This window comes from Gallus gallus, chromosome 3, assembly GCF_016699485.2.
Source record: "Gallus gallus isolate bGalGal1 chromosome 3, bGalGal1.mat.broiler.GRCg7b, whole genome shotgun sequence".
Classification (NCBI taxonomy): domain Eukaryota; kingdom Metazoa; phylum Chordata; class Aves; order Galliformes; family Phasianidae; genus Gallus; species Gallus gallus.
In genome coordinates this window covers 87387471-87414114 of record NC_052534.1, presented here as the reverse complement: position 1 = coordinate 87414114, position 26644 = coordinate 87387471, and the positions used below count along the sequence as shown (strand labels likewise).

Sequence of the window (26644 nt, the reverse complement as noted above, 5' to 3'; positions counted from 1 at the left end):
CTAAATCCAAAACACAGCACAATGACCACCACTAAGAAGAAAATTAACTCTGTCCTAACTGAAACCAGGACATAAGCAAACGGCTTTCCTTTTTAAAAACCGTAAATAATAACTGAATTGAATATCTGAATATCTGAAATCCAAACAAGGCACTGAAAGAGGTGGAAGATTTTTCCCTCTCCAAATGCTATCTCATCACCCAGTTCTTTACTGTTTGAAACATGCATGGAACAGATTCCATAGAGTCTATCCTAAAGGAATGGATACACGTGTGAATGTTGCAGAAGATAAAAATACCAGTTCTGAGAAGAAGACAAATTTCTCACGCTGTTGCAGAAAGAGCAAGCATTGCTTTTGCCTATATAGGCAAAAATCGTTTTTTCTCTAACTTACTTTGACTTGCCTGAACTGAAATTATTGAGTTCTCTGCTAACAAATCTGAATAGTTTGTTCTTGGGATGGAGGCTTTGTTATTTTCTGCCACGTGGCATGTGCTTGCTCTACTCACACACAAGGAAAATTCCATAGATTCCATAGAGGAGTTTCTCAATGTGTACTCTGAGGCTTCTGAAATGATTGCAAAATATGTATTAAAAACATACATACTTTTTCATGCATGCTGGCATGCAAGCAAGGGAAATGAAAGAAAAAGCAGTAAGATCTGATCATCTGGAATTTAGCTATTGTGATAGAACCGTCTAAAATAGTTTATAGGTTTGGGCTTTTTAAAATGTTTCGTATTCTTAAATATTTAGAAAAACGACACTTTGAAAAATACTTTAATGGAAAGTTATGACACTATGCCCATATTAACAGTGTGTACGTAGATATATTTGTTCTGAAATTTGTTAGTGTGGTTTCAAAAATCTTTGGGATCAGAATTTCATTATCGGCTAAATTTCATAGAGAGCTGTTGCTTATATTATCTGAGGAGGTGGCTTGCTACATTAATGATATAAAATAGTCCCTTGAGATAAAAACTAAAAGAAAAAGCTTTTAATGTATTATTATTTATTATATATATAGAATATATATATAAAATATAATATATATATAAAATATTTAGTTTAATATATTACTATATTAATATATTAATATTCATTAGTTCATACCACAGCTGCCTGTGTTGAATACAGTAGACTATATATAACAAAAATAGAGATGTTTTGAAAAAGGAAAGCTCTAATTTCTGACATTTGTAATAATAGTATTTAGTTAGAGAAATTGAAGTTACCAATCTGAGTTGTGCATCTCAAGCATGGATTAGGTGATGATCTTTGACAGACTATTTTCTGTAAACTGTAATTATTTTTAAAAGAACACAAAGAAGCAGGTATTTAAAGATTTTATTTCTGTATTTCTAGTGAAGTACACTGACTGAAAGGTTCCAGCAGCACAATTTTTTAACATTACATGATATGAAATTATTGTACTGAATGAGAAAGGGAAAATTGTGGTGTTTTAATTGCAAATGCAGAAAACACCCTGTCTTGTTTTAAAGACATTTAAAGCAACAACAACATTCTATTTGATGCATTTCATTTCACACTGATGTTCACATTGAGGTTCTAGTTTTAAAAAACAAAATGGAACTTAGTCAAAACTGCTCGTTTTCACACCGTTTGTATGGGATCTGTAGAGTTGAATGTATGCAAAAAGAAATGGACGGAGGTGTAAGCAGAATGTTTCCTTGCTCCACAGACTGGGTTTTGGTAGACTTGTTAAGTGGTCTTAACTGGATATGAGTAGGTGACAAAGTGTAGGAGAACTCTTCACAGTGCTGAGATACAGTAAAAATACATTGAATCATATTTCGCATCATAGTGTATATATTTTTCATTAGCTATGAATAAATTCCACAGCAATTGGAATGTGAATAACGAGCATAGATGTATTCTGGTCTTGTTCCTAAATTGCTTATCCGTGGCTCTCGGTGGGATTTTAGTATGAAAGAGTAAAACGAAACAAACCGCTATAAACTATGTAAACCCAATAGAGGAGATCTGTTTACCTGTAAAAGATGGGGAAAAAAGTGACGTTAAATGATCTTCAAACAAAGAGTGTAAACACGTTGCACAATGTTTATGTCAGTGGACATTCACACACACACTCTGGAATTGCTTTGGAAAGCGGACTATCAGCAGTGGCCTGCTGCAGTATAGCAAGCAGTGTGCTACATGGGCTGAAATGTGGAGTGCTTTGAGCATGACATCAGTGAAAACCCTTTCATGGTAATTATTAACATATTTAGCTAAATTAATGCATTATGAAAGCTGACGATGGCATGTCGCTTAGGACATTTTTAATTAATTTCAAAGTCACAGCTAGTCCTGAAGGTCAGCAGGCTGCCCAGGAAGGATTTCAATATTAATATATTATACCATCTCTTTCTCAGATTTGCTAAAAACAACAGAACCAAGAAAATCTCAAATTAAATACTCCATTTGTTTCCAAGTTGCCAAGTGTTCACCGATGATCTTTCGAGGTCCCTTCCAATCACTGACATTCTGTGATTCTGATTCTGTGATGTTGTGAAGGATAATTCAGCAGTGTTTGCTGACTTGCGCATTCTCAGGCAGGCTTTTGGGTGTCTTGTGGCTGAGATTTGAAGGGCAATGAATCTTTGGCCTTCCATTCAGTTAGGCTTGCTGTGATGCAGAGCCAAATCCCAGTGGCAAGGCTTCAATTTTGAGCTCATTCATGTAGTCACAATCTTCCCCGCTGGACTGGCCATGATTCTGATATTTTAAATATTTTGATACTTTTTATATGCAACTTTTTGATCTTAGGCATCTGTTTGAACTGTATTCTCTTGTCCTTTCCATGAGCCATGTCATTGCTTTTCAGATATAATTTCCTAATTGATTTTGTTGGAAATTATTTTGGATAAAAGCTGCATAAACATACTCCTGCAGTCAATATTTGTGTCCACTAGAATCTCACAGTATGTTACCAGATCTTATCCTATCTCTGCATCCGTTTCCAGGCTGCAAAATCAGCTTATGTTGATAAGAGTAACAGATTCATGGATTTTGATGCAAGAAGGGGCCGTTACAATAATGAAATCTGACTGCCTGTATAGCACAAGCCTTATTGGACCTTCAAGGAGCTGATCCTAAGAATATATCTGACCTCCGAACACGTGGTCCTAGCCTCGTGGTTAGCACTGGGGATCTAACCCATCACTGCTCAGAGACTGGGTATGTGGCACTATTCATTTTCTCTAAATTATGAAATTTGCTTGGAGAAACCCATTCTGCAAGTCCAGGCCTGCCATGCCTGAGTTTTGTGCCTGAGCATTTTATCACTTGACATGACAGTGAGCCAGAGGGTAAAGAGGATTGTAAATGCAGGACCAGGGGGCTCAGCTGGGCTCTGCAGCTGCATGGCTGCAGGAATTGCATTCATGGGCACTGGGATGCTCAGCATCACTGTCAATGCAAGCCATTAGGCTCTGAGGATTTGTATACATGGCACGGTCAAGTGCAGCGAGCAGATTCCCAAGAAACTGGGCGGTTCACCTCACCAGAGCTTAGTGTTAGCGTGACCAGGCTGCTTCCAGCTCCAAAAGTAATGAGCCAGGGCTGACTCAGATGTCCCTGCACGGAACAGTGGTGTGACACGCACACACACACCCTGTCCATTTGCGGTTTCCTAGATAAAAGTAGATGTAATAGTGTTATTCCCACATTTATGAAGCGGTTTGAGCTTTACATATGAAAAGCTTTCAATAGGTACTTAAGTGTTATTGTGAGTAATTTAAGAGGAATTCAAAAAGCTGCTTATTTTTCTGGTAGATTTGCTAAGTCTTTTATGGCAGAAAAGTAGCACACTTCAATAAGTTTTAATTTTATAGGTATGTAAGGAATGAATTAGAAGGCTGTAAATATTAAAAATGTATTCCTATGGTAATATCCTCTAGAACTAGCTAAAATGCTAGAATGCTTTCTGAGTTCCATGCAAATACCTTTTACATTAAAAAATAGATAAATTAAAAACATAGGTGTAGAACTTTCAAGAGTGGCACGCAAATTCCTTTTAGGAATCCAACAAACTTCCTATTTATCTTCTGGCAAATTATTTAGACTTTTTCAGAAGTTTATGTTCTCTAATACCACAGAAATTAAACATATAAGTTCCCATCTATAAATGTTAATGTTAGCTCAGAGTGATTTGTGAAGATGTGCATAGTATGGGGCACTCATACTGGGGATAGCAACCACAGCATCGAGAGCTTAATCTGGAATCCACCTTCACAAGAGTTTGTAATAGTTTAAATTTGCTTTAACCTTCACAATGTTTGTTCTCACCCATGAGGTTGTTTGATTTTTTTCAGCATTCAAGCAGAAATACTTCAGTCTTAGCCAAATAAAATGGGGAGGACTATTCACTCCCCCATTTCTGGACCACGTTCTGCCATTCCTTTCTGTCACATTATTCCTTTCATGCAGATGCGAGGCACAGGAAAACAACTTTGTTGTTCTCTGGAAATACTGTTTTTGATTTAGGCTGCATTTCAGCATGTGCTTAGTCAGTCATGTAAACACCAGGAAAATCTTACCTGTCGCATGCCCAACACCTGTTCTACTGCAAAAAACAAACAAACAAAAAAACCCACCTGGTTTTGCCTCAATTAAGATGATATAGATCATATTCTTTATCACTGATAAAAATTAAGACTATTTTTCAAGTACCACCTACTACTCAGGCTTGACCAAAATAATGCATTGCATGCAAGATTTCTGCCTGAAAGCTGTGCCTCAGAGCTGTAGTACATGCGGATGTACCAGCACGTGGCAGCAGCTTCAGAACATGGGAAGGCTCTTTATAGCTGTAAGCATTTTTACATGAGCAAGAATCATAGAATCATAGAATGGCCTGGATTGAAAAGGACCACAATGACCGTCGAGTTTCAACCCCCCTGCTATGTGCAGGGTCGCCAACCACTAGACCAGGCTGCCCAGAGCCACATCCACACATGGGCTGTCCAGGGAGGTGGTGGAGTCACTGACCCTGGAGGTGTTCAAGGAACGTTTGGACGTTGTGTTGAGGGAAATGGTTTAGTGAGAACTATTGTTGACGGGTTGATGGTTGGACTGGGTGATCCTGTGGGTCTTTTCCAACCTTGGTGATTCTATGATTCTATGATGCAGTCTGGCCTTGAATGCTTCCAGGGATGGGGCATCCACAGCCTCCTTGGGCAACCTGTTCCAGTGTGTCACCACCCTCTGAATGAAAAACTTCCTCCTAATATCTAACCTAAACCTCCTGTCTCAGTTTAAAATCATTCCTCTTGTACTATCACTATCCACCCTTGTAAACAGCTGCTCCCCTTCATGTTTATATGCTCCCTTCAAGTATTGGAAGGCCACAGTGAGGTCTCCCTGGAGCCTTCTCTTCAATCTAAACAATCCCAGTTCCCTCAACCTTTCTTCATGGAAGAGGTGCTCCAGCCCTCTGATCATCTTAGTGACCCTCCTCTGGACCCGCTCCAAGAGCTCCACGTCCTTCCTGTACTGGGGGCCCCAGGCCTGAATGCAGTACTCCAGATGGGGCCTCACAAGAGCCAAGTAGAGGGGAAGAATCACCTCCCTCTCCTTCCTGGCCACAAAGAAAGACGGAGAAAATCCAGCTATTATTACATCAGAAACAAATGCTGGTTTTTTTCCACACTTCTGTATAATGCTGTTTTTATTTTTTATCTAAAGGAAAGAGGCAAACATTTGAATATGTCTTTTTTAGTCAGTGTAAGTGCACACATACAAACTGTTGTAGAAAATGTGATTTTTAGCAGTGCATATGCAGAGAATGCATAGCAGCCTGGTGCAGAGAGCCCTACTGGCATGAATTTGTGAGTTACTCAAGGGAAGCTCTTTTTTGAGATCAGAGAGGCACTTCATAAGAACAAATGTTTATATGAAAGGTACTAGTTTGCATCAAAAGGCAGTTACTTTCCAAAGTGTTCTTGGAATTATTTTTTCACCTCTCCTCCATCGGGGTATTCCAGGTTCTCATCTCCATCCTTATTTAAACACCAGTCAAGTAGCATGTTATGCTATTTACCATGCTTGGCACATTTTTCAAGAGCAAATTTTCCAGCAGAATGTGGCTTAATGTAGGTCCCTGGGTGGCTTATTCAGTGGTGTTTCTGCCTTTGTTCCCTACAATTAGGAAAGTGCTTCTGTTTTTGATGTCAAAACAAGTGAACTGATTCTTCATCTTCCCTAACTGTCATGTATACATGCAGGCAAGGTACATATCTGCTCAGCACAGAAATGTTTTGGGGCTACAAACTGGCACAAATATGCAGCTGATCTCAAAGAAAGCTGCTGTGGAAAGATCCTGAAGAGCTGCAGTAGGTGCTAAGATTGGTTTTCATCACCTACTTCTATATCCTGGTGTCTTCTGCCATGTTTTAGAAAAGACTGCTTTGCCTTAGCAAGAGATTTGCTTTTCTTGCAGATGTTCATCATGCTTCAGGTTGAGATCTCAGATTATTGTTACTCAAATACATCAGGAGGAGTATTTTTTAGGAAGGGGAAAGATCTCATGTACATGATGCTGTAGAATGGAAGGCTTGTGATAACCTGTTTCTTTTCTAGCCATTAATAACACTGCATTTACTTACAGTAATGGTCACTAATTCAAATGAGTATGAAGGGTTCGGCTAATTGCACGCTGATAACTCATTTATTTTAATAACAGTTTTGTGCTTCTTATTCATTCACAAATGAATGCTTCACGTTGTCCCTGTGAGGATGAGAAAAATGAGAGGAGTAGACTGAGCAAAAGGTCTCCATGCCTGCCTGTGGCTGAAGGTGCATCCTGAAAGCAGCCAATGACTCTGATTTAGGAAAATATTGTAAAATACACTGATTCAACTTCTAAACATTATAAATAAACTCTTACATTTAAATTAACAGACCAGTAGATCTTAAAGATGGAGCATTGTGGCTACCTGATCTGATTGCGCCACAAAGGCCAAAAAATATCTCCTGTGATTTTGCATTATTGTGGTACCAAATTGCAAATGATGAATTAATATTTATCCTGTGGCCTCACTGAGGACCTGTATGCATATCAGTGAAAGCTGATGCACATACCAGGAAACAAAGTCACAAAGATCATTATTAAGCTGTATGGCTTTTCTGACAAAGATTCAAAATTGAGCCCACATTGAGACCAAAAGATCAGCTTAGAAAAAAGCCTTGCAGAGATAAATAAGAAAGGGTTTTCTTCTTTTAACTTGTTTCTGTTAGTTTCTGTTGTGGTTCAACCACAGTAGGCAGCTCAGCACCACCCAGCTGCTTGCTGGGGAAAGAAGGTAAAGGGGTGAGAACTCATGGGTTGAGATAAAGACAGGCTACTGGGGAAAGCAAAGTCCATGCATTCAGAAGCAAACTAAACCAAGGAATTAATTTAGTGCTTCCCTTTCAGCAGACAGATGTTCGGCCACTCGCAGGAAAGCAGGGCTCAGCACTCCTAATGGTTTCTTGGGAAGACAGACACTCCAAACACCCACCTCTTCCTCCTTCTTTCCCCCAGTTACATTGCACAGCATGTAATCACATGGTATGGGCCATTCCTGTGGCCAGTTGGGGTCAGCTGCCCCACTTCTGTCCCATTCCTGCTCTTTGTGCACCCCCAGCTCTTTGGTGGCAGGGCAGTGTGACAAGCTGAGGCTTCCTTGTCTCTGTGCAGCCCTGCAATGACTAAAACATCAGTGTGTCATTACTGCTACTTTCATCAAACATGCAAAATACAGCATCATACAAGCATCTACAAATGAAATTATCTCAGCCCAAACCATGCCAGTTTCCTTTCTTATCTATTGACTGGATGCTCCCTCAAATGTCTCATTCTCTTTGGAAGATTTGCTTTTAGACAAAAATCACCATATTTCTCTTAAAAACTTTTCAGAGGATTTCAAAATTAAAATAGCTTTCAAAAATGCAATGTTTTAAAGAATAACATTATTTTTGAAATTATCACTCTTTTAACTAATAGTAATTTTGATTGCAATTAGTCTTTTTTTTTTCTTTATTTAATTGCTGTAGTTGGTCTAGAAATTAAGTTTTGTTTGCTAGCTCAGTTCCTATTTGCTGTCTTCTCCAGGGTCTGCAAGGTTTCTAAAACTGCTTATCTGCTTCATTTGTTTGCTCTATTAGAGGTTTGAGCTTTTTTACCTAAATTGCTTCCCTGCTATTTCAGACATCTTGCTCCATTTGGTAATGTGCATAATATTGAAATGTAATTTTTTTCCCTAAAAAGCTACATATAATTACTTACTAACTAGATTAATCTTTTCTTATCTTTAGGACATTCTGCTGAAGCTTTCACGCTAGTCTACAATTATTTTTCCATTTTCATCTAATCTGTAATAAATAGTCAGGCATGCCAGGGTAATGGATTTCACCTGAGGTTCTCAACATGCTTCGCAGACAATAATTAATTAATTAGATTCACAAACTGTCTTTAAAACAGGTGAAATTGAGGTGCAGGCAGTAAGCATGTGGTCATTAGGAAAATGTTGTACCATTAACTGTGGCTGCTCTATAAGCAGGTGGCACAATGAGTTACTCCCTGATAGCAGTGAAGGCTCCTAAAGCAGGACAAAGGAGAGCTGATCTCTGCTCAGTAGCACCCTGTTAAAGAAAATAAATGGTTAAAGTCATCTGACTGGCTGTTTGTTTACCTGATGCTGTGGTGTAAGAATATGCTATGCAGGCATATGAAGATGTATATTAGTCTGTAATATACGTTGCAAAATGCTGACCTGATGTCATTGTTCTCGCTTTTCTTAACACAAATGTTACTACAGGTGTTTGTGCGGGGATAGTTATTTTACCTATAAAGGCATTTTATTGGGTCATGTAGCTGAACTAGAAAAAAATTAATGACTCTGTAGGATATACATACAGGATGAACAGAGAATTTGTCAGTTAAGCCCTGAGGAAACTTGTCAATAATCATCCTCTTCTATTTGTTCAGGATAATCAATGACTTTCCTTCTTACCAGCCCATAACCGACCTGTCACTAGTAAATTTAAGCAGTTTCAACTGTCTGTATTTCTAGTTTTTACTGTCATATTATTTCTTGAACGGTGCTTCTTAAACAGAATTTGATCCATATGTGGGGCTTGAAATTTGTGAGAGAAGGGAATGGAGAGAGAACAAAGGGAAGGAGGTTGGGGAACATAAAGTAGGCCATAATGATCTGTAAATTATAATGATCTTGCTTGCACTTCTGTCACATCAGTATGAAAATATTTAATGTCTATAAATACTTCCATACTGTCATAATGTTCTCCCAGGACAGCTGCTTTTAACATCTGTCCATTAACCATTTAGCCCTTAAATGTATACTTACATTGTCTGTTACTGACATTTTAATCTAATAGATGAAGTTGAATGCAAAAGCTGTAATCTTGAAAAAGGATGAAATTTGCAATATTTGAAATGGCATTTTCCCCACTTACCCTCCCCTAAATCTATTGAGTAGTCTTTATTTCTGTATTCATTGAATCTTGTTTTGGTTTTCTGACCAGAAGTCAGGCCAAACAACCACCCTGGGCATTGAACTGTATTTGAACATAAAAGGCTATTTCAGTTTTGTGGAATTTCCTTGATACTCAGCTGTATATTAGACACCAGGGAATTCTCTTGTTGCGGTGTAAACTACCCAGATCTTCTGACTGCAATTATTGTCAAAAGTGCTAATGGATTGTAATGTACCATATTAATCCTATGAAATAAGAACATCATCTCTAGCCTCTGCTGAGAACTATTTTTTCCACTTTCATGCTACCTCTGATATGCAGTAAACTAAGGGAGGTTTTTAACCAGAATTGGTTCTCCTATCAGTTGTGGTTCTGTGGACATCTAATAATGTCTTGTGAAAGGACCTCCTTGCCAGTTTTATTCCTGTTTTTCTACCACATTTCTCTCCCAGACATTTTCACCAGCAGTTTTCCATAGGATTATGAAATGAAGAGGTTTTGAGTAACTACGGATGGCTAACCTCCAACAACTAATTATATAATTATGAATTGTTTCTGAGTATAATCAGGTAATGGTCATTGGTCTTTAGACTTCCACTAATTTGAAACACAGCAATTAGATATATTTTTTTAATTGTACACTGAGAACCAAAATAGATTTGTTTTCTTTTGGAAAGTTTGCAAGTCCATCACAACTGTAGGATTTTTTTTCTGCATACTAAAAATGGCTGCTGAATGGAGCAGTGGGGAGGCAGGCTGACTCAGAACCTCATTCTGTTTTCCCTCTGAGAAACCCCACCAAAATCTATTTTTAAGGGTGGTAAAATATCTCTTGTAGAATTGTTATTCAATTTAATGGAATTCTAAGGCACTTTGATTGATTGATGAGTAGCAAAGTATTTTAAAACGTCTTTAAGAAAATCTTAGAAAGAGCCCTCAGACTTACTGGGATCCAGACTAGTTCGCTTTGGCACACAGAATGCTTGTAAGCAGGAGCAGTTTGAATGGGCAATTTTAGTGTGTTTTCTTTTGAAAGTTTTTGTACTTTGCTCTGTTTTCCCAGGTTTTTGGGTTTTTTTTTGTTTGTTTGTTTGTTTGTTTTTCCAGGAGGTTTTTCCCATGTACTTAGCTGTGTATGACAAAGCATGGCAGCCATTCGTAGTTTCAAGTACTAAGAGTTTTCAGATCTGTGGCAGTAAACTCACGCTTCCCTTTACAAGCCACGGGCTAGCTAGGAGCATTCAATTGAAATCTCAAGACTGAGACTGGCCTCCAAGGTGTCACAGGAGATTTTAGTCCTGCACAGCAAATCAGTATGATTTAGGAAGAGTTTAGCATAAAGCATGTTTTAATTAATATTTGCACTTTAAAAAAAGAAATAATTAAGGCTTTCTTATCAGTGGTTACACACTGCTTGTTTTTAGGCAGTCACTAAGTAATGCACACATGTTTAATTGAGTGCTTCTACTTACAAACAAATTTAACATAAGAAGTTTAATATTATCATATTAATTTAAGTAGACTGAACATTCCCTAAATAGTAAGGGATCTGGTGAGAACCCACATATTAAAGCTGCTAATATTCTTTTAAATAAGAAATTATTTCTAAAGCAGCAAGTCTTTGAAATTCATCATAGAGAAAGCTGGAGGCTAGAGAAGTACCTTTTATTTTCATCATGAATTTCCATTCTGGTCTAGCTGAGTTGTAGGCCGCCAGAAAATCCTTGCATTTCCTTTCTGTTTGCTTTCCTCAGGAAAAGCTTGGCAGTTTCCCAAAATAACAACTGAATAAGAACATTCTGAAGAGCAAAATGCAATTATTAAAATCCTGCTACCCAACCAGCTGCAGCACACATGGCACTGAGAATGGGATCTGACAGAGCAAGGACTTCAATGGCAAGAGAACAGTCACAGAATCATAGAATGGCCTGAGTTGAAAAATCATCTAGTTTCAACCCCCCTGCTATATGCAGGGTCACCAACCACTAGACCAGGTTGTCCAGAGCCACATCCAGCCCGGCCTTGAATGCCTCCAGGGATGGGGTACCCACAGCCGCTCTGGGTAACCTCTGGGTTCCAGCACGTCACCACCCTCTGAGCAAAAAACCTCTCCCTTAATCCAACCCAAATCTCCCCGTCTCAGTTTAAAATCATTCCCCCTTGTCTATCACTATGAACCCATGTAAACAGTCATTCCCCCTCCTGAAGGAGCAGAACAAGCTCCCAGACATATTCCCTCTGAAACATCTTTCGCTCAGAAAATAGTCATTTTCTGCACTGTGTTATCTGCCATGCTGTAGCACCTCTGCCTGCTGCTATTCCTAGTAACAGAAAACTACTTGCTTATTACATGTCAGAAGTGATTTACATGTTTATGAGAGCACTGCAAGCAGGAAGGAAAGTGTTAAAAATGAGCACTGTGAATGTTGTTTCAGGCGGTCTTGACAATTCTTTGCAGAGTTAGGTAAATAAACTTTTTTATTTTATTTTTTCAATTTTTTGCTAAATCTTTTCACGTGAGTGCTTTGCTAGTTGCTGGGCAGCAGCTGTTTTTTCACAGAATGTTCAAGCCTTATTCCAACGGCTAGGTTTACAAATGCTTCTTGGTAAGCCCCTGCAGAGAATCCCAGGCTATCCTCTTCCTCTGCCTGCCTTGCAGAAGCTCAGCACTGCCTGGCAGAAGTCAGCTGCAGAGGAATCAGCACCTTTCCTGCCGGCTGCGGTGAGGCAGTACCTCCTTAACTCAGACAGACATCTCACTAATCCTTCAGCCAGAATAACAGCTACCAAGCCCACAGATACGGATCACATTTATAGAATTGGTGCAGCTCACTCCCATACATTTTGCAAGATACCTGCCTATAAATCTACCAGTGTGTGAGTTTGAAGTGATAACACTGAAGGTGTGATTTTAAGACAGTATATGGTATGTTACAACCTAGCTCAGCCAGCAGCAGTTTTCAGAAAGGTAATGCAGAAGGGTTTTATACATTCACTTTTCAGAGAAGACAGTCTTACCTGCTCTTCAAAGAACTTCTCTTCCATGTTGTTTTCAGTTTCATTTGTGGAAGAGCTAATCCTGACCTCCTCATCTAGTTTTTACAGTCATGGTAAGCTGCAGAAAAGCTCACAGAATCACAAAGTATCCTGAGTTTGGAAGGGACCCATAAGGATCATGGAGTCCAACTCCTGGCTCCACAGAGGAGCACTCAAAATTCAAACCCTGTGTCTGAGAGCATTGTCCAAATGCTTGAACTCTGGCAGCTTGGGGCCATGCCCACTGCCCAGGGCAGCCTGTTCCATGCCCACTGCCCTCTGGTACAGACCCTGTCCCTAACCCCCGGCTGCCCCTCTCCTGACACAGCTCCACACCGTTCCCTCGGGCCCTGTCACAGTCACAGAAAGCAGAGCTCAGCGCTGCCCCGCCACTGCCTGTGAGGGGCTGCAGCTGCCATGAGGCCTCCCCTCAGCTCCTCTGCTTTGGGCTGAGCACACCAAGGGATCTCCGTGCTCCTCATTCATCTTGCCGTCTGGACCTTTTGCCAAGTTGCCAAACTGAGAAAAAACTAGAACTGTCAGTAGTTAGAAGATTGCTCGTTGTAAATCTTTGTAGTGTGTTTCAAGGTCAAATCATTTCTTTTTTTCAGAGCTGCTATCATCGCTTAGTATTGTTCATTCCTGCCAGAATCAGAGCATGTTTTTCCCTATTACTGGTTGCTAGAAAGTTCCCCATCACACATCTTTCTAAGATATTTCTTACAGGCTACAGAACAGATTAGACCTTGCCATGGGGCCTAGGCAATTAAACTGAGCTAAAGTTTGTGTATAATGCTTTATCCATGTGTTCATAATTTTTGGAGAATAGTTTCCATCAGTTTTCTATATTGTATTGCAGGAGACTTATTGGTTTTTAGTTTTCTTTTCCAAACAGTAGCTCTTTTCCTGCTCTTTTTCTTCTTACATGTTTTCCTTCATGCTGAGCAAACCTAAGAAACTTTTACAGAGAGAAGTTTTTGTGGTTATGGTCATACTGAAGTTTATCTTTATTCCGTTTAAATTCAGTTTTCACTTTAAAATGCTTGTGGTATGCAGGTGGCATGTGACAATCAGCAAGTGGTCATCAGAAGACACACTGAGTTCTTAGCTGTGTACTTTGTACGTCTTCAGAATTGATGACATAAATGTTTTGGAGCAGCAGGAGGCAAAGAGGATGGTGATGGCTGAGAGTGCTTGTTCTGAGGTAGTATAGCTGCCTGTGGAGTGCCAGTCTTCACCATACAGTTCATTAAATTGCATTTAACGAATGTAATAATTGAAGTATATTTCAGAGTACATGGCATGAGTATGGTCTATTGCTCCCTGACTGCAGAGCCAGGTTAGATAAATCAGATAGCCAATTCTGATGATGATTACGTTACAAGTCATGGCATTAGCTTCATAGAAGTTATGTAAGTATAAATGACTGACTACACGTTCCATTACACTGCCGTAGTAATTGTCGGAGAATGGGTCATACTCAGATGTTTGATTAGTGTTTGTATGATTGTATCTATCCTCTTGTTTACAAAGGAGGGCTTCCCTCATACTATGCTTTGAGGCTTAATCTCAAGACTTCTGATCTGCTACATTTGCTGTGTGAGACCTCAGCAGTTCAGCCAGCCCAGGGCTGGGAAATTCAGATGCACTTCACAATAGCTTGAAAGTATGTTTTTGCAATGGAAGGATGTGCTTTTGCAAACCATTTCAGAGCTAAGTTTTTTTTTGAAAATTAATGTGAATTTGATGAACATCTTAGATATCAGGTGACTGCATACAGCTAATATGAGTTGCAGCAAGCATAACCTGGATCTGTGTTGTAGAACCTCAAGTATAAAAACACAGCATAATATAATTGGAAACCATGGTAATTTGCAATAGACATGTTATACAGCTTCCTACTGGGAAGGCTGTCTGTATTGGTCACAGTATTTGTCTCTTTTTTATGGTACCTGAAACCGAGCCAGTCAGTTTGCTGCCTGTCTCTTGCTCCTAGCAGCGACATGTTAATTACTGTATCTTCTTTCTGCAATGTTTTGCAAGGGTTGTTGCTTGCCTACTCTCAGAGAAAGGCCGTAGTCAAGCAGCACCAAGCCTGTGCCACAAGGAGATTCTCTCTGAACCATAGAACCATAAAAAAATTCAACTGGAGTACCAGGGAGAAAAAAAGAGTCAACATTTCTCACTAAAAAAAAATGGTTCTTCTGGCCTCAGGTAAGAAACGGAGGTGTGTTCAAAAGCACAGCACAGCAATATGGATTTTCAACATGGGATGCCTGGAGTAAGCCTCCCCCCTTAGGTTACAAGAAATCAATACTCTTGCAGTGTAGGTAGGTCTGTAGCATTATTCCCTAATAGGTTATTGATATGGTAATGTCTCCAGTAAAGCCTGACCTAAAGAAGCAGAAAGTGTTAAATGACACACTCTGCAAGACATTTCTCAAAAAATGGTCATTAGTTCTTCTGAAAGGAGTAGAGATACTGGGATAATGAAGTTGTCAGTAAAACAGCCTTTGCTTCAGACTGGACAAACCCAGATCAGTCAGGCACACTTCACAGGGCAAATCCTCCATCCCTGATTCTGGTAGTGCTAGAACTGTATCATAGAATCGTAAAATAGATTATGTTGGAAGGGATTTGAAAGACCATCTAGCTCCAACCCTGTGCTGTGGACAGGGTTGCCAACCACTAGATCAGGCTGCTCAGGGCCCCATCCAACTTGGCCTTGAACACCTTCAGGGATGGGACATCCTGTTCCAGCATCTTACCACTCTCTGAGTAAAAAATTTCCTCCTAACATCTAATCTAAATCTCCCTCCTTATAATTTAAAACTATTCTCTCTTGTCCTATCATTATCAGACCAGATAAACGGTTGCTCTCCCTCTGGACATGCTTAGGAGATATTTAGTGATGTATGCATTTGCATTTTTGGGGTTAGCTTGGGCAGCTTCCTTTTATATAAGCCCTTGGACAGAGTTTGTTTCTGAAGGTGAGATCAATTTATGTAAATACAGGCCCATGTGAATGGGCACAAACTGGCAACTCCTAGGAGTAATGACTATCCATTATAGTATGATAGATAACAGAACTGTGCATCAGCCTCCATTTTCAGTCTCATAATACACAGCATGGTGTCATCTTATTGTGTACTTTAATTCCTGGTTTGCAATAATCTGCTTAGTTTTGCAAGAAATTTCAACTATGAGTGTTTCTTTTAACCCTCAAAGAGTAAAATTATAGGATCATACAATTGTTTAGATTGGAAAAGACCCTTAAGATCAAGTCCAACCATCAACCTAACACTACCAAGTCTACCACTTCACCATGTCCCTAAGTACCACATCCACACATTTCAGGATCATGAGTCCATGACCTCCCTGGGTAGCCTGTTCCAATTCCTACCACACTTTCTATGAGGCAGTTCTTTCTGATATCCAATCTAAACTTCCTCTGGTTAAGCGTGAGGACATTTCCTCAAGTCTTGTCACTTGTCACCTGAGAAAAGAGACCTCACTTCTACCTCCTTTCAGATAGTTGTAGAGTGATGAAGTCTGTCCTCAGCCTCCTCTTCAACAGACTAAACATTCTCAGTTCCCTCAGCCACTCCTCATATATCTTGTTTTCTTGTCCCTTCACCAGCTTTGTTGCCCTGCTCTGATTACATTCCAGCAGCTCAGTTTCATTTTTGTAGTGAGGAGCCCAAAACTGAACATTCAAGGTGAGGTCTCACCAGCTCTGTGTATGTATGTAGCTGTCTTTCATGAAACTGGTAACTGGTATCTTATTTAGGAATGAGTCCTTTCCTGAACTTGGATAGAGTTAAGAAGTATTAAAAACAAAAAGAACTGTGTATTAAAATGATCTGATACTTTAGAGATAATACATTTTGAAATCTAACTTTATTTAAGTTGATAAAACTATCATCTGTGTTAGAGGCAATTCTGTACATACTGACCTCAGTAGATTTTCTTCATCTGCAAGGGTGCCATCAAAACCAAAATTTAACCTAGGAAAGCATTCACCACTTCGAAACAATGTTGGAAGATAAGCAGAAAAGAACAGTAGTAACAACTTAAGATGATTAAACTTAATCTGGAGAGAAGAAATCTAGTATAAAAATTATTTTCTGCTCTGGCTATACTTTTAGTTTGCTATTGAAATGTTTTGGGTTTTTTTCTATCTAATTACAAATCAAGTGGCAGCAGTCTACTTTTGCTGCGCATGATATCAGTGTTTCTGTTCTGCCTACTTTCTCTCTGCCCTGAAAGTGCGAAATGTTTAATTATTCCCAAGGGCCACTTTTGATCAGGCTGACAATGAGTTTCTTACATTTGGCAAGTTCTCCCAGAAACCTGGTGCTTTCAGCTTTCAGCTTTCAGCTGAAAACTGCTGCCCCTATTCAGTATGCCCTGCATGGTTGGATGGCCTTTCTGCATTTTCTTTAAAAACACTGATGCTTGCTTTTGCAGAAACCCCTGCCTTTTATGAAACAAACATGTTTTGGAAAGAAAATGGCAGTTTATAAGAATGGCTGGAAATGTACTGTAAGACACTCAAGTGTTCTGTCTCGGGGAATTTTCTTGGCACAAGACATTAATCTTATGCCCAGAAGAAACAGAATTTGTGGAATAGCCAATTTTCTGATGTACTTGCTGCACTTTGAATTCTATCATTTTTGCTGTTCCGTGATGGATTTTACTGTCATTTAGCTTCCTCTTGTAAATATCAGGGTGGAGATTAGCGCTGCAATTTCAGAAACAGATGTTAAACAGTAATAAAGTTTTTTCTTCAAAAGTGATTCAGGAAATAATTAAACTAGTATGTGATGTTAGATCTTAAAGTAAACATGTATACATATTTTGGAGTAACTGCCTAGTCATGGTCTCCTTAATCAGAACTTGGGAGTTTGAATACTGCACTGGCTTTCACTTTTCTCAAGCTCAGTACTCACTTCTGCTGTTAAGTAGCAGATATATGGGGAAATATACCCAAAGAATTATGGAAAATTAAAGGAAATTTAGTATACTTTAGTATTCTTGGAAGACAGAATATTCTGACATTTGTTGAGATCAGCTCTTTCAGCATCAAAATATGTGGTTTTATGACCAAATATCTAGTTTGATAGAAAATCTATATACAGTGACTACCTCATCTTTGTAAATTGCTTATTTTAACTTACAAACGTATGCTGATACATGACTCAAATTTGGCACTTTTCTTCCTCCAGTAATTGAGTCTTATAACACTTGTGCTTACTAGATTAATAGTGTTGTTGAGCTATTTTTTTTACCCTTCTTAATTACATGGTTATTTTTTTTTTAATTGGCCAGCTCTTATTAATATTTATTTTGTTCTAAACATATATTTTGCATAAGTGAGTCTTCTAGTTCTATGCAGGTGGGATTTGAAAAGGTAATTCAAATGGCATAGCTTTTATTTGGGTGCGTGCAACATTCTTTATCAAATTTTGTGTGTAAGATAAATGCTTCTGTTTCAGAAAGTGCAATTGTAACTTAACAAATGTACCGTTAATGTTCATGTATAGAAATTTTAAAGACAAGTGAAATTGGTAAAGCAAGCTCACTATCAAGCTTGCTCTTATACCCATGATAGACTTCATTTGATTTGAATTTGTCCCTGAAAAGTCTCACTGGTCCTTTTTATGAGAACTTTAATGGATAAGAATATTATTTTTAAAAGTTCCACAGATAGCTATTCTCCCAGTGCTATTTTCTTGAATGCTTTAATTCACTAACAATAAGTCAGTTGTGTATCGTCTCCAAAATACCACTAGCAGTACACTGCTTTTCTAAATCAGAAATACCTGCATTATTCCCAGAGATTGAAAAACATCAATAGTTGGTGGGCAACACTCTCTAGCCTTCTTGAACCAAGCTCTCACCAGCTGAGTAAGTTTCATCCCTTCATGTGCACTGAGTCAGTATTGATCCTGAAGTCCTCATCCACTGCTCCAGATCTTCATTGTGTGCTTATTGACTCCTTCAAACTCTTAAGTTATAATTTTAGAGAAAATGATGAAAAAGGAGAACAACATTTAGATTAGGTTGAACGACTGTTGTGTACAAAAATAGTGTTACCTGAACTTTCTTTCATGCAGTTATATTGTGATGTTTCCATTTTTTTGTCATTGTATTAATATTGCTCTGCTTCCCATTCCCTTCCTTTCCACTGACTTTCCTTTCACCCATCCCTAAGCTCATCTGTTTGCCAGAGTCTTCTGCTTGTTGTGAATGTCATACAAGCAATTGCCTGACTTTCCAAAGAAAAAGTTCAGTGGTCTTGGGAAGGCTTTAACGTTAAGTGATAGCACATGGAAAATATCAGAGCTGCCTGATGTGTGAGTAGTATTAGTGTTAGTTGTACAGCGCAAATCTCAATGAAGAGTTGTGTATGTATATAAAACAATAATTTGTGTCTTTTTTTTTTATTTTTTATTCAGGTCATTGCCATAGTTATGGATATGTTTACAGACGTGGATATCTTTAGAGAAATTGTAGAGGCATCTACTAGAGGAATTGCAGTGTATCTCCTGCTTGATGAGTCAAACTTTGGCCACTTTCTGAAAATGACGGAGAAACAAGGCTGCCAAGTGCAAAGGCTCAGGGTAAGACTTACTGTGTTCCTGTGCTTGGACTTTCACTAGTCATTCCTTTGCAACCCACTGAAAAGTGAAAATTATTCAAAAAGTGATTATCAAATATTGCTGTTTCAAATTAACTATGAGGTAGAAATAGGTAAACTTTCAACAGAACCTTCTCTATTAATGTTATTCTCTTTAGAAACACTTCTATCTTTTTCATGTGTCATGTATTTGATAGAATGATATAGTTTTTCACATATTATTTATAAAACATTTTTCTGTTATTATATATTTAGGAATACTCCAGGTTTGGAAGACCTTTTTGCTTTATGTTAAATTAACCTGCAAATAAAGTTATAAAGCTTATGTAAATTGTTAGGAAAAATAAATTATATACTTCATTTACTTCATTTTTTATCTTTATTTTTTTAATATGATGATGTATTAAAATGCTTTAGAAAGCCTGGGATTCTATTTCAGTAATATTTTCCTGAAAAATTTTATGATCATGTCTGTCAACAGCATGTCTTAGGGAGTATGCAATATGAGTAGGCTTAGTCTTATAAATTAGATACGTAGTTTTCTCCTGTAAGAAAGATAATCAGGAGAGGATTCATGTTTACATTTCTCATTCAATAGCTTGCACCACCCTACTACTTAACAGGGAGTAGAATACAAACCATATGCTGCACTGAACTGACGTAAGTGCTTCATAAATACTTCTAGGTTTACTCTTTTGTAGATAGCTCTGAAGACGATCCAAGGACAATGCCAGGACCTCTCTGCAAAGATCTAGACATTTCCTTGTCTGAACTTCGATTTACAGCTCCGTTTGTAGTTCCTCGTTTTTGCTACTAATTGGGCCATGCTTACTCCTGGAAAAAATATTACAGAAGCATACGAGCATGCATTTTAAGAACCCAGTCCATAAAGCAGATAGAGATATGGTATATTTGTGAGAATAAATAGGGCATTTTTATTTTTTTTAATTGTAGAGTGAATCTGTATTTTATACCAGTTTTTGCTCTGGAGTGTTGACTTAGACACATAGAGGTATTACCACACCACTTCCTGTACTTGTTCCTTATGGGGGGCATTTGAGCGTGTGAGATTGCCCTCTGGTGGCTTTATACACAAAGCTATAGCAATTTTTAAAAAGAGATAGTCAGAAGTGTTGCTTATCTGTAGACACTAGTAGTGATTGCCTCCATAAAGTCAGTATATAGCAATAGTTGCACATGCTGGAACTTGATGTACTACCATTTTCCAATGATTTGGGTTAACTATACCATAGAGATTTCTAACACGGTGTACATTTTTTTGTGTAGTGTGACTTTTATTCTCCCAGTATAAAAGAAATTAGGAGCATGCAGTTGAAGTTCTAGCACTAAAAAACACCATAGTATGCATTTTCACATTTATTCTCTGCAGTGTATTTCTGTAGCTGTTTCTAAAGCTTAACTTTTTGGGGATGAGTTAATTTTTATTTCTAAAATGGTTTTATAGACAATTAAACAGACATTTATACTATGATTGAAAGAACTCATGTACATACATTAGAATGGATTTGGTATGGATTAGTGGGTTGGAGAGGTGTGGATTTGGCTTGGATTGGTAGGTTGTAGAGGTTTGGATTTGGCCTCTTTAGTGAGATTATGTTTTATATGCTTCTGTTGTGTAACGATGGGACAGACACTTTTACACTGAAAGGTTTACTTAGAATGCTTCAAGATTTACCAGAAAATGAAAAGTATATGCCAAAGATCTAAACATTAATCCAGTAATCCTGTTGCGTCCTGGGTTTCCAGTTTAGCTTGTAGTAAAGCTCTTCAAGCTCCTCAGCCAGGTGCTACTCCCAGTGACTGTTGCCACGAGAACAAAAGCTTACTACACTCACAGTAATTATTTCCTTCCTTGAAGATTAAGAGAAACTGCTGGTGCCTATGAAAGAGCAGACAATTCTTTGACAAGGTTTTCTCCCTTTCCCCTTTTTTTATTGCCTCAATGTTCAGAAAAATAAACTATATTTAACTTTTTGTGCTTTTGGAATTCCTCTTTTATAGACTGAAAGCAATAAGAGGACTGAGATGTAAAAATATATTTCTTTTCCTCAGGATACAGAAAGAACACTGTTCTTTTTATTCTCTGGTATGATTTGGTTCTGTCTTGCGGGAGTATGGCAGATGTTCTTCATTCCATGCCCTCCTGAAGAGGGGCTTCTCTAAAGCTTTTCTGGCTTAATCAAAGCCCTCACTGTCTATTTTTCTCTTGCTTTCAATTAGTAAAAAATAAAATGATTGAGGATGAATTTTTGAATTCAGATTTACAATTCTGTCTTTTGTATGTAAAAAGGATTCATTCGTAAATCCACACTAAATGTCTCTGCAGACAGTTTTCCTCATCCAAGGTGTGAGTGCATATCAGGACATATTTCTGTCTTTTTTGAGAGCTATAACTGAAAAAAAAAATGATAGACTATGTATTATAGGATTGTTACCAGAAACCAGGAACTTGGAACTTTTCCCGTCTCTTGTACAACATTTCTTCTTGTGGATTGATTTCTACTTAATATTTGCCTTATCTTCATCAGTGGCTCATGTCAAATAGATAATGTCTTTCTTGTACTCTCCTATTTCTCTTTCCTCACTTATAATTTAAATTTCTGTTTCCTGTCTTACATTTTTTCTCCATTAGCTGATGTATTTCTCTTTCTTTCTCTTCTCTCTATAAACTTGTTTTGATTAACTTTGTCACCAGACTGACTTGTTCAGTCAGCAGTTCCTTTGCATAGAATATTGAAAAGTCCATACAGATCCTGACTTTTTTCAGGTGATTTTTCAAAACCTATTTGTTATTTTTTTCTGGAGGTCATTGTTTATTTCTGCTGTTGACAAGTGCTGCAGCAAACTAGGAAATAGATTTGTACTGTTAAACACATCAGAGAGAGTAATCCTCAATATCACCAGAATGCTTAAGGGAGTAACTTGGTTTTGGATGGCAAACAATATAGAATGTAGAAAATGTTGATTAATGCCCAAGAAGCTCTTCAGCTGATGTCAGAGTTTAGTTTTTTATCTGTTACGAAATCATGAAATCATTGAATCACAAAGGTTAGAAAAGTCCCCTACGATCATCTAGTTCAACCATTGACCCTTCACCACCATGCCCACTAACCATGACCCTCAGTGCCAAATCTACACATTTCTTGAAAACCTCCAGTGTCACTGACTCCACCATCTCCCTGGGCAGCCTGTGCCAGTGCCTCACCACTCTTTCTGAGAAGAAATTTTTCATAATATCCAACCTGAATATGAGTCATGGTGTGTGGCATAGGCTCTATATTGAACAGAAACCTATTTTTACTTCTGTGGAAATAGAGTCATCTTGCTAAAGGAGAATATTGCAAGCAGTTTGACAGGAACTGTTTATACCATGATACTCTTCTCAGTATTTTTAATGAACTGGGGAAATGAGAAAGTAGAAGCAGTAATGAATTGATTTTTTTCTTTTGTGAGATCTAGCCCCAAGCATATATGCTTAAATGCACAGGAAAAACTGTCCATGAGAGCTGACTGCAGTCCATTATTTCTTATGAGTTTTATCAAAATCATCAAAAGTTTTCTATTACTTCCAAGTCTATATCAGATTTGATTATTAAATAGGCATGCACAGCTCAACTTTGTATCAGTGAGCAAAATTCTGTCCTAAGGACCAGACTTCAGTGAAGTCATTGAGAATTTGTCTTCAGCGGTCACTGAATCAGCTTGAAAGTTTCAGCAGAACCTAGCTGGAAAGCTACTTAGCATTTGTACAGCAAGTCCTATCTCTTAGTAAGAACAGAGGCACAGGATAATAAATAACATCAGTAATGGTGAAAAATATGAGAAATTTGACTTTTTTCTTCTTTAAAACTGCCAGGCTAACTATTAGATAGACATCTGTTCCCTTCTTCATGCATATTCTTGACAGCAAGTACAGGATGAATAATTGAATACTGATAAAAACAGATTCTACAAATAAAAAATGCTGAAATGAAATGTTTGAGACTAGTACATTCACTGTACTTATCTATTGCATTGGAGAATTCTTACTGATTAATTATATATCATTTTAAATTATGTTTCTGAATTTTAAGTCATGGTTATGTGGTTCTCCCTGGGAAAGTAGTTATGCATAAAGAGAAGGCTAGATCTTGTTTCCTCTTCATCATCTGGGTGTCCTTTATTTGAATGACCCTGATAGCCATCCTCAAACTGCAGCACAGAGACCCAAACACTGAATGTTTTAAACGTCAGGAACATAACACTACAACCTGTTCTTGGAGGGGGGAGAAGATCCTGGTTTTGGTTTACTGGTTTACAGGACCAGACAGACTTACCATTTGACTGATATTACAAACTTCAGTGTCTCCTGTCAGGCTTGTTTCTATCCAGTTGCCCAGGATTTGCTGTCAGGATTCATAAATAAATTACTGCATTATCCGCAGTGATACAACTTCTCTGCAGTGGTCACTGGCACTCCTTTTTGAGTGCAGTTAGCATGGGATTGCTGTAGTATGACAACGAAACCAAGTAGGAAGAGAAGTCCAGCATTTCATGCGAAGTAGGGCTAGCAATTCAGTTATGTGTATGTGTATTTACTGCTAGTGCTCTTAAGTAGAGCACATTGTTCCTTTTTGTTCTTAAATATTTTCTTTATTTTTGGAGGTTATTCAAAGGATGCATCCTTGGCAGCTAATTAGCAGGCTTATGGATGCCACAGGAGCTGTGGAGGAAGTGTTACATGAGAACAGTGAGCGTGATCTCTGGCACACGCCTTCATAGTGCCATGTTTCCATCTCTTACTGGATGACATCCTGAGTCAGGGAAAGAGTTGGCAGGATTAAGGAAGCAGGATAGAAATGCTGTAGAAGCAATAACATTGAAGAAGAGAAGGAAAATGCAATAACAGGGAAAGCAGTCACTAAAATGTTAAAAAAAAGAAAAAAAAGCCATCAGTGAAATGTAAATTATAATAATTTTTTAGAGGATATAGAGTCCGCTTGAGGCTGTATTTTAACTTATGATTACTTAAGGCTAAGGCACTTTTATACAATATGATAACTTGCAAGCCATTAGCTTTGCTTGTGCCTACAGCATTCCAGATTCCCCAGTGATATTCTGTCCAATACTCTTTGGGCCTTATCTCAAAAAAAAAAAAAAATTGATAGATTCGACAGGCATGTCATTACATCAGTGTTTTCTGTTACACTTATTTGAAAATGTATAAGCTGAATCTCAAGTGGCCTTCCAATTATGACATAAATGATGTATCAAATTAATTTAAATGCTTAACTACTGAAGTTAATGCAGATTTTGTAACTAAACATGACATTTTGATTTATGTTAAATAAAGGTTTACAATCATAATAATCATAGAATCATAGAAGCATAGAATTGCTGAGGTTTGAAAAGACCTTAAAGATCATCGAGTCCAACCATGACCTAACCATACTACCCTAACTCTAACAACCCTCTGCTAAATCATGGCGCTGAGCACCACATCCAGACGGTTTTTAAACACATCCAGGGATGATGACTCAACCACCTCCCTGGAAGCCTATTCCAGTGCTTAACAACCCTTTCAGTAAAGAAGTGTTTCCTGATATCCAACCTAAACTTACCCTGATGGAACTTGAGGCCATTTCCCCTCGCCTTGTCACCTGTCATCAGTGAGAATAGACCTACCTCCCTCTCACTGTAAGCACCTTTCAGATATTGGAAAAGAGCAATAAGATCTCCCCTCAGCCTCCTCTTCCCCAGACTAAACAGCCCCAGTTCCCTCAGCGTCTCCTCATAGGGCATATTCTCCAAGCCTTTCACAAGCCTTGTTGCCCTTCTTTGGACCTGCTCCAGGACCTCAATGTCCTTCTGTACTGAGGTGCCCAGAACTGAACACAGTACTCGAGGTGAGGCCTCACCGATGCTGAGTACAGGGGCAAGATGACTTCCCTAGTCGTGCTCACCACATCATTCCTGATACGAGCCAGGATGCCATTGGCCTTCTTGGTCACCTGGGCACACTGCTGGCTCAGATCTTCATAATCTTCATAACCTTCAGAATGGGGCAAATTCCATTATTTTCTTCTTTTTAAAGTAATTACTGTTTGTGCACTATTTAACTTTCAAAATGAAAGTTTATTATTATTATTATTATTATTATTTTATTTAATTACTTCTACTTTCTGCTAAAGTAGCTGATGGGGAAAGAATAATTTTCTTCACTGGAATTGGCTTGTTCAAAATTCAGCAAAACAGTACTGGAAAAACAGAAAAATTGATTTGCTTCTTTTAGACACTAAGTTAAAAATCAATGTTGTGATAACACAAAGGACACAATGCTAGATAATCAAAGGTGATTAGCAGTTAGCGATGCAAAGAGACAAATAGTGTTAACCTCCCCTGCAATAATGCATACTGAGTTCTTTTGTTATTGATAATTTTTTAACTGTTTCTCAAAATAATCTAAGCATCCACATGCATTTTCACTGAGCCCAAATAATTATTAGGTTTTACAGCACTGCTAGATAATCTTTTTGATGTGAGAAATTAAAATAAACTTCGTGTTTCTAGCAAATTTGTAAGGCAAAAATACATTTTTAAAAGTATTTTTTGATCAAATGCCTTGAAAAAAGAAAGCTAAATAAAAACTCAACTAACACTATTTAAAGAACCATAAAGTCAAACCATAACTTATCAACTCACCACTTCTTATGTGTAACTCTTATTTTTTTAATTATCTATCTTTAAGTAAAAATTTTAAGATAGAAACAATAAAATAAAGAGGGATTTAGCAAGCATGTGTTATTTCAAAATGTCTGTCATTTTGTTTGTATTTTCTCCTAATTTTTTCTGTTTTGAGAAAGTTCACTGGATTATTGTAGATGCTGTCTTTAAAACGACTATAGCCTGAATTTACACAGTTCGTGGTCCAATCCATTTTGCTTCATGAATAGATTTAATGAGTTTCCTGTACCTACCCTTCACAGACATCTGCTATGATTTTCAGCCTCTCCTTGAAGCATCAGAATCTGGGCCATAATGGAACCTTTACACTTAATCAGTAGTCACAAGAAACAAGCTATTCATTTGTCTTCAGAAGTCTTATTATAGTCCACTATTTCTTTATATGTAGTTTATGTAACCATCATATAGATTGTTTTCTTACTGTCAATGCGAAATTATGGTTTTTGCTCCCTCAGGAGTACTTGCAAACTACCACACATTAATGTTGCTAAAGCACATGCTGCAAGGATAGAAACCACAGTAAATATTGTGGTCATTCACAGATATATTCTAATGTGTATTTTGTCTTTTGAAGTACTTTGTATCCAACAGCCACATGAAGTAGATGCTATATATTGGCTTGCATTAAGTTTCATTTTTCTTTTATATAAACACCTGTTTATAAACATTTCTGATAAATGTGTTGGTTTGTTGAGTGTTTTGTTGTTTTTGTTGTTGTTGT

General features: G+C 37.9%; 1 protein-coding gene across 2 annotated transcripts in view; it reads left to right on the top strand.

The window, feature by feature from the left end:
* The window catches only part of FAM83B (family with sequence similarity 83 member B), a 55145-nt gene that overhangs the window by 15801 nt on the left and 12700 nt on the right, over window positions 1–26644 (top strand). For both annotated transcript variants that reach the window (XM_426203.8, XM_015284902.4), the window contains exon 3: window positions 18998–19162. In XM_426203.8, the coding sequence (XP_426203.3) occupies window positions 18998–19162 (165 nt within the window). The remainder of the gene's footprint in view (window positions 1–18997; window positions 19163–26644) is intronic.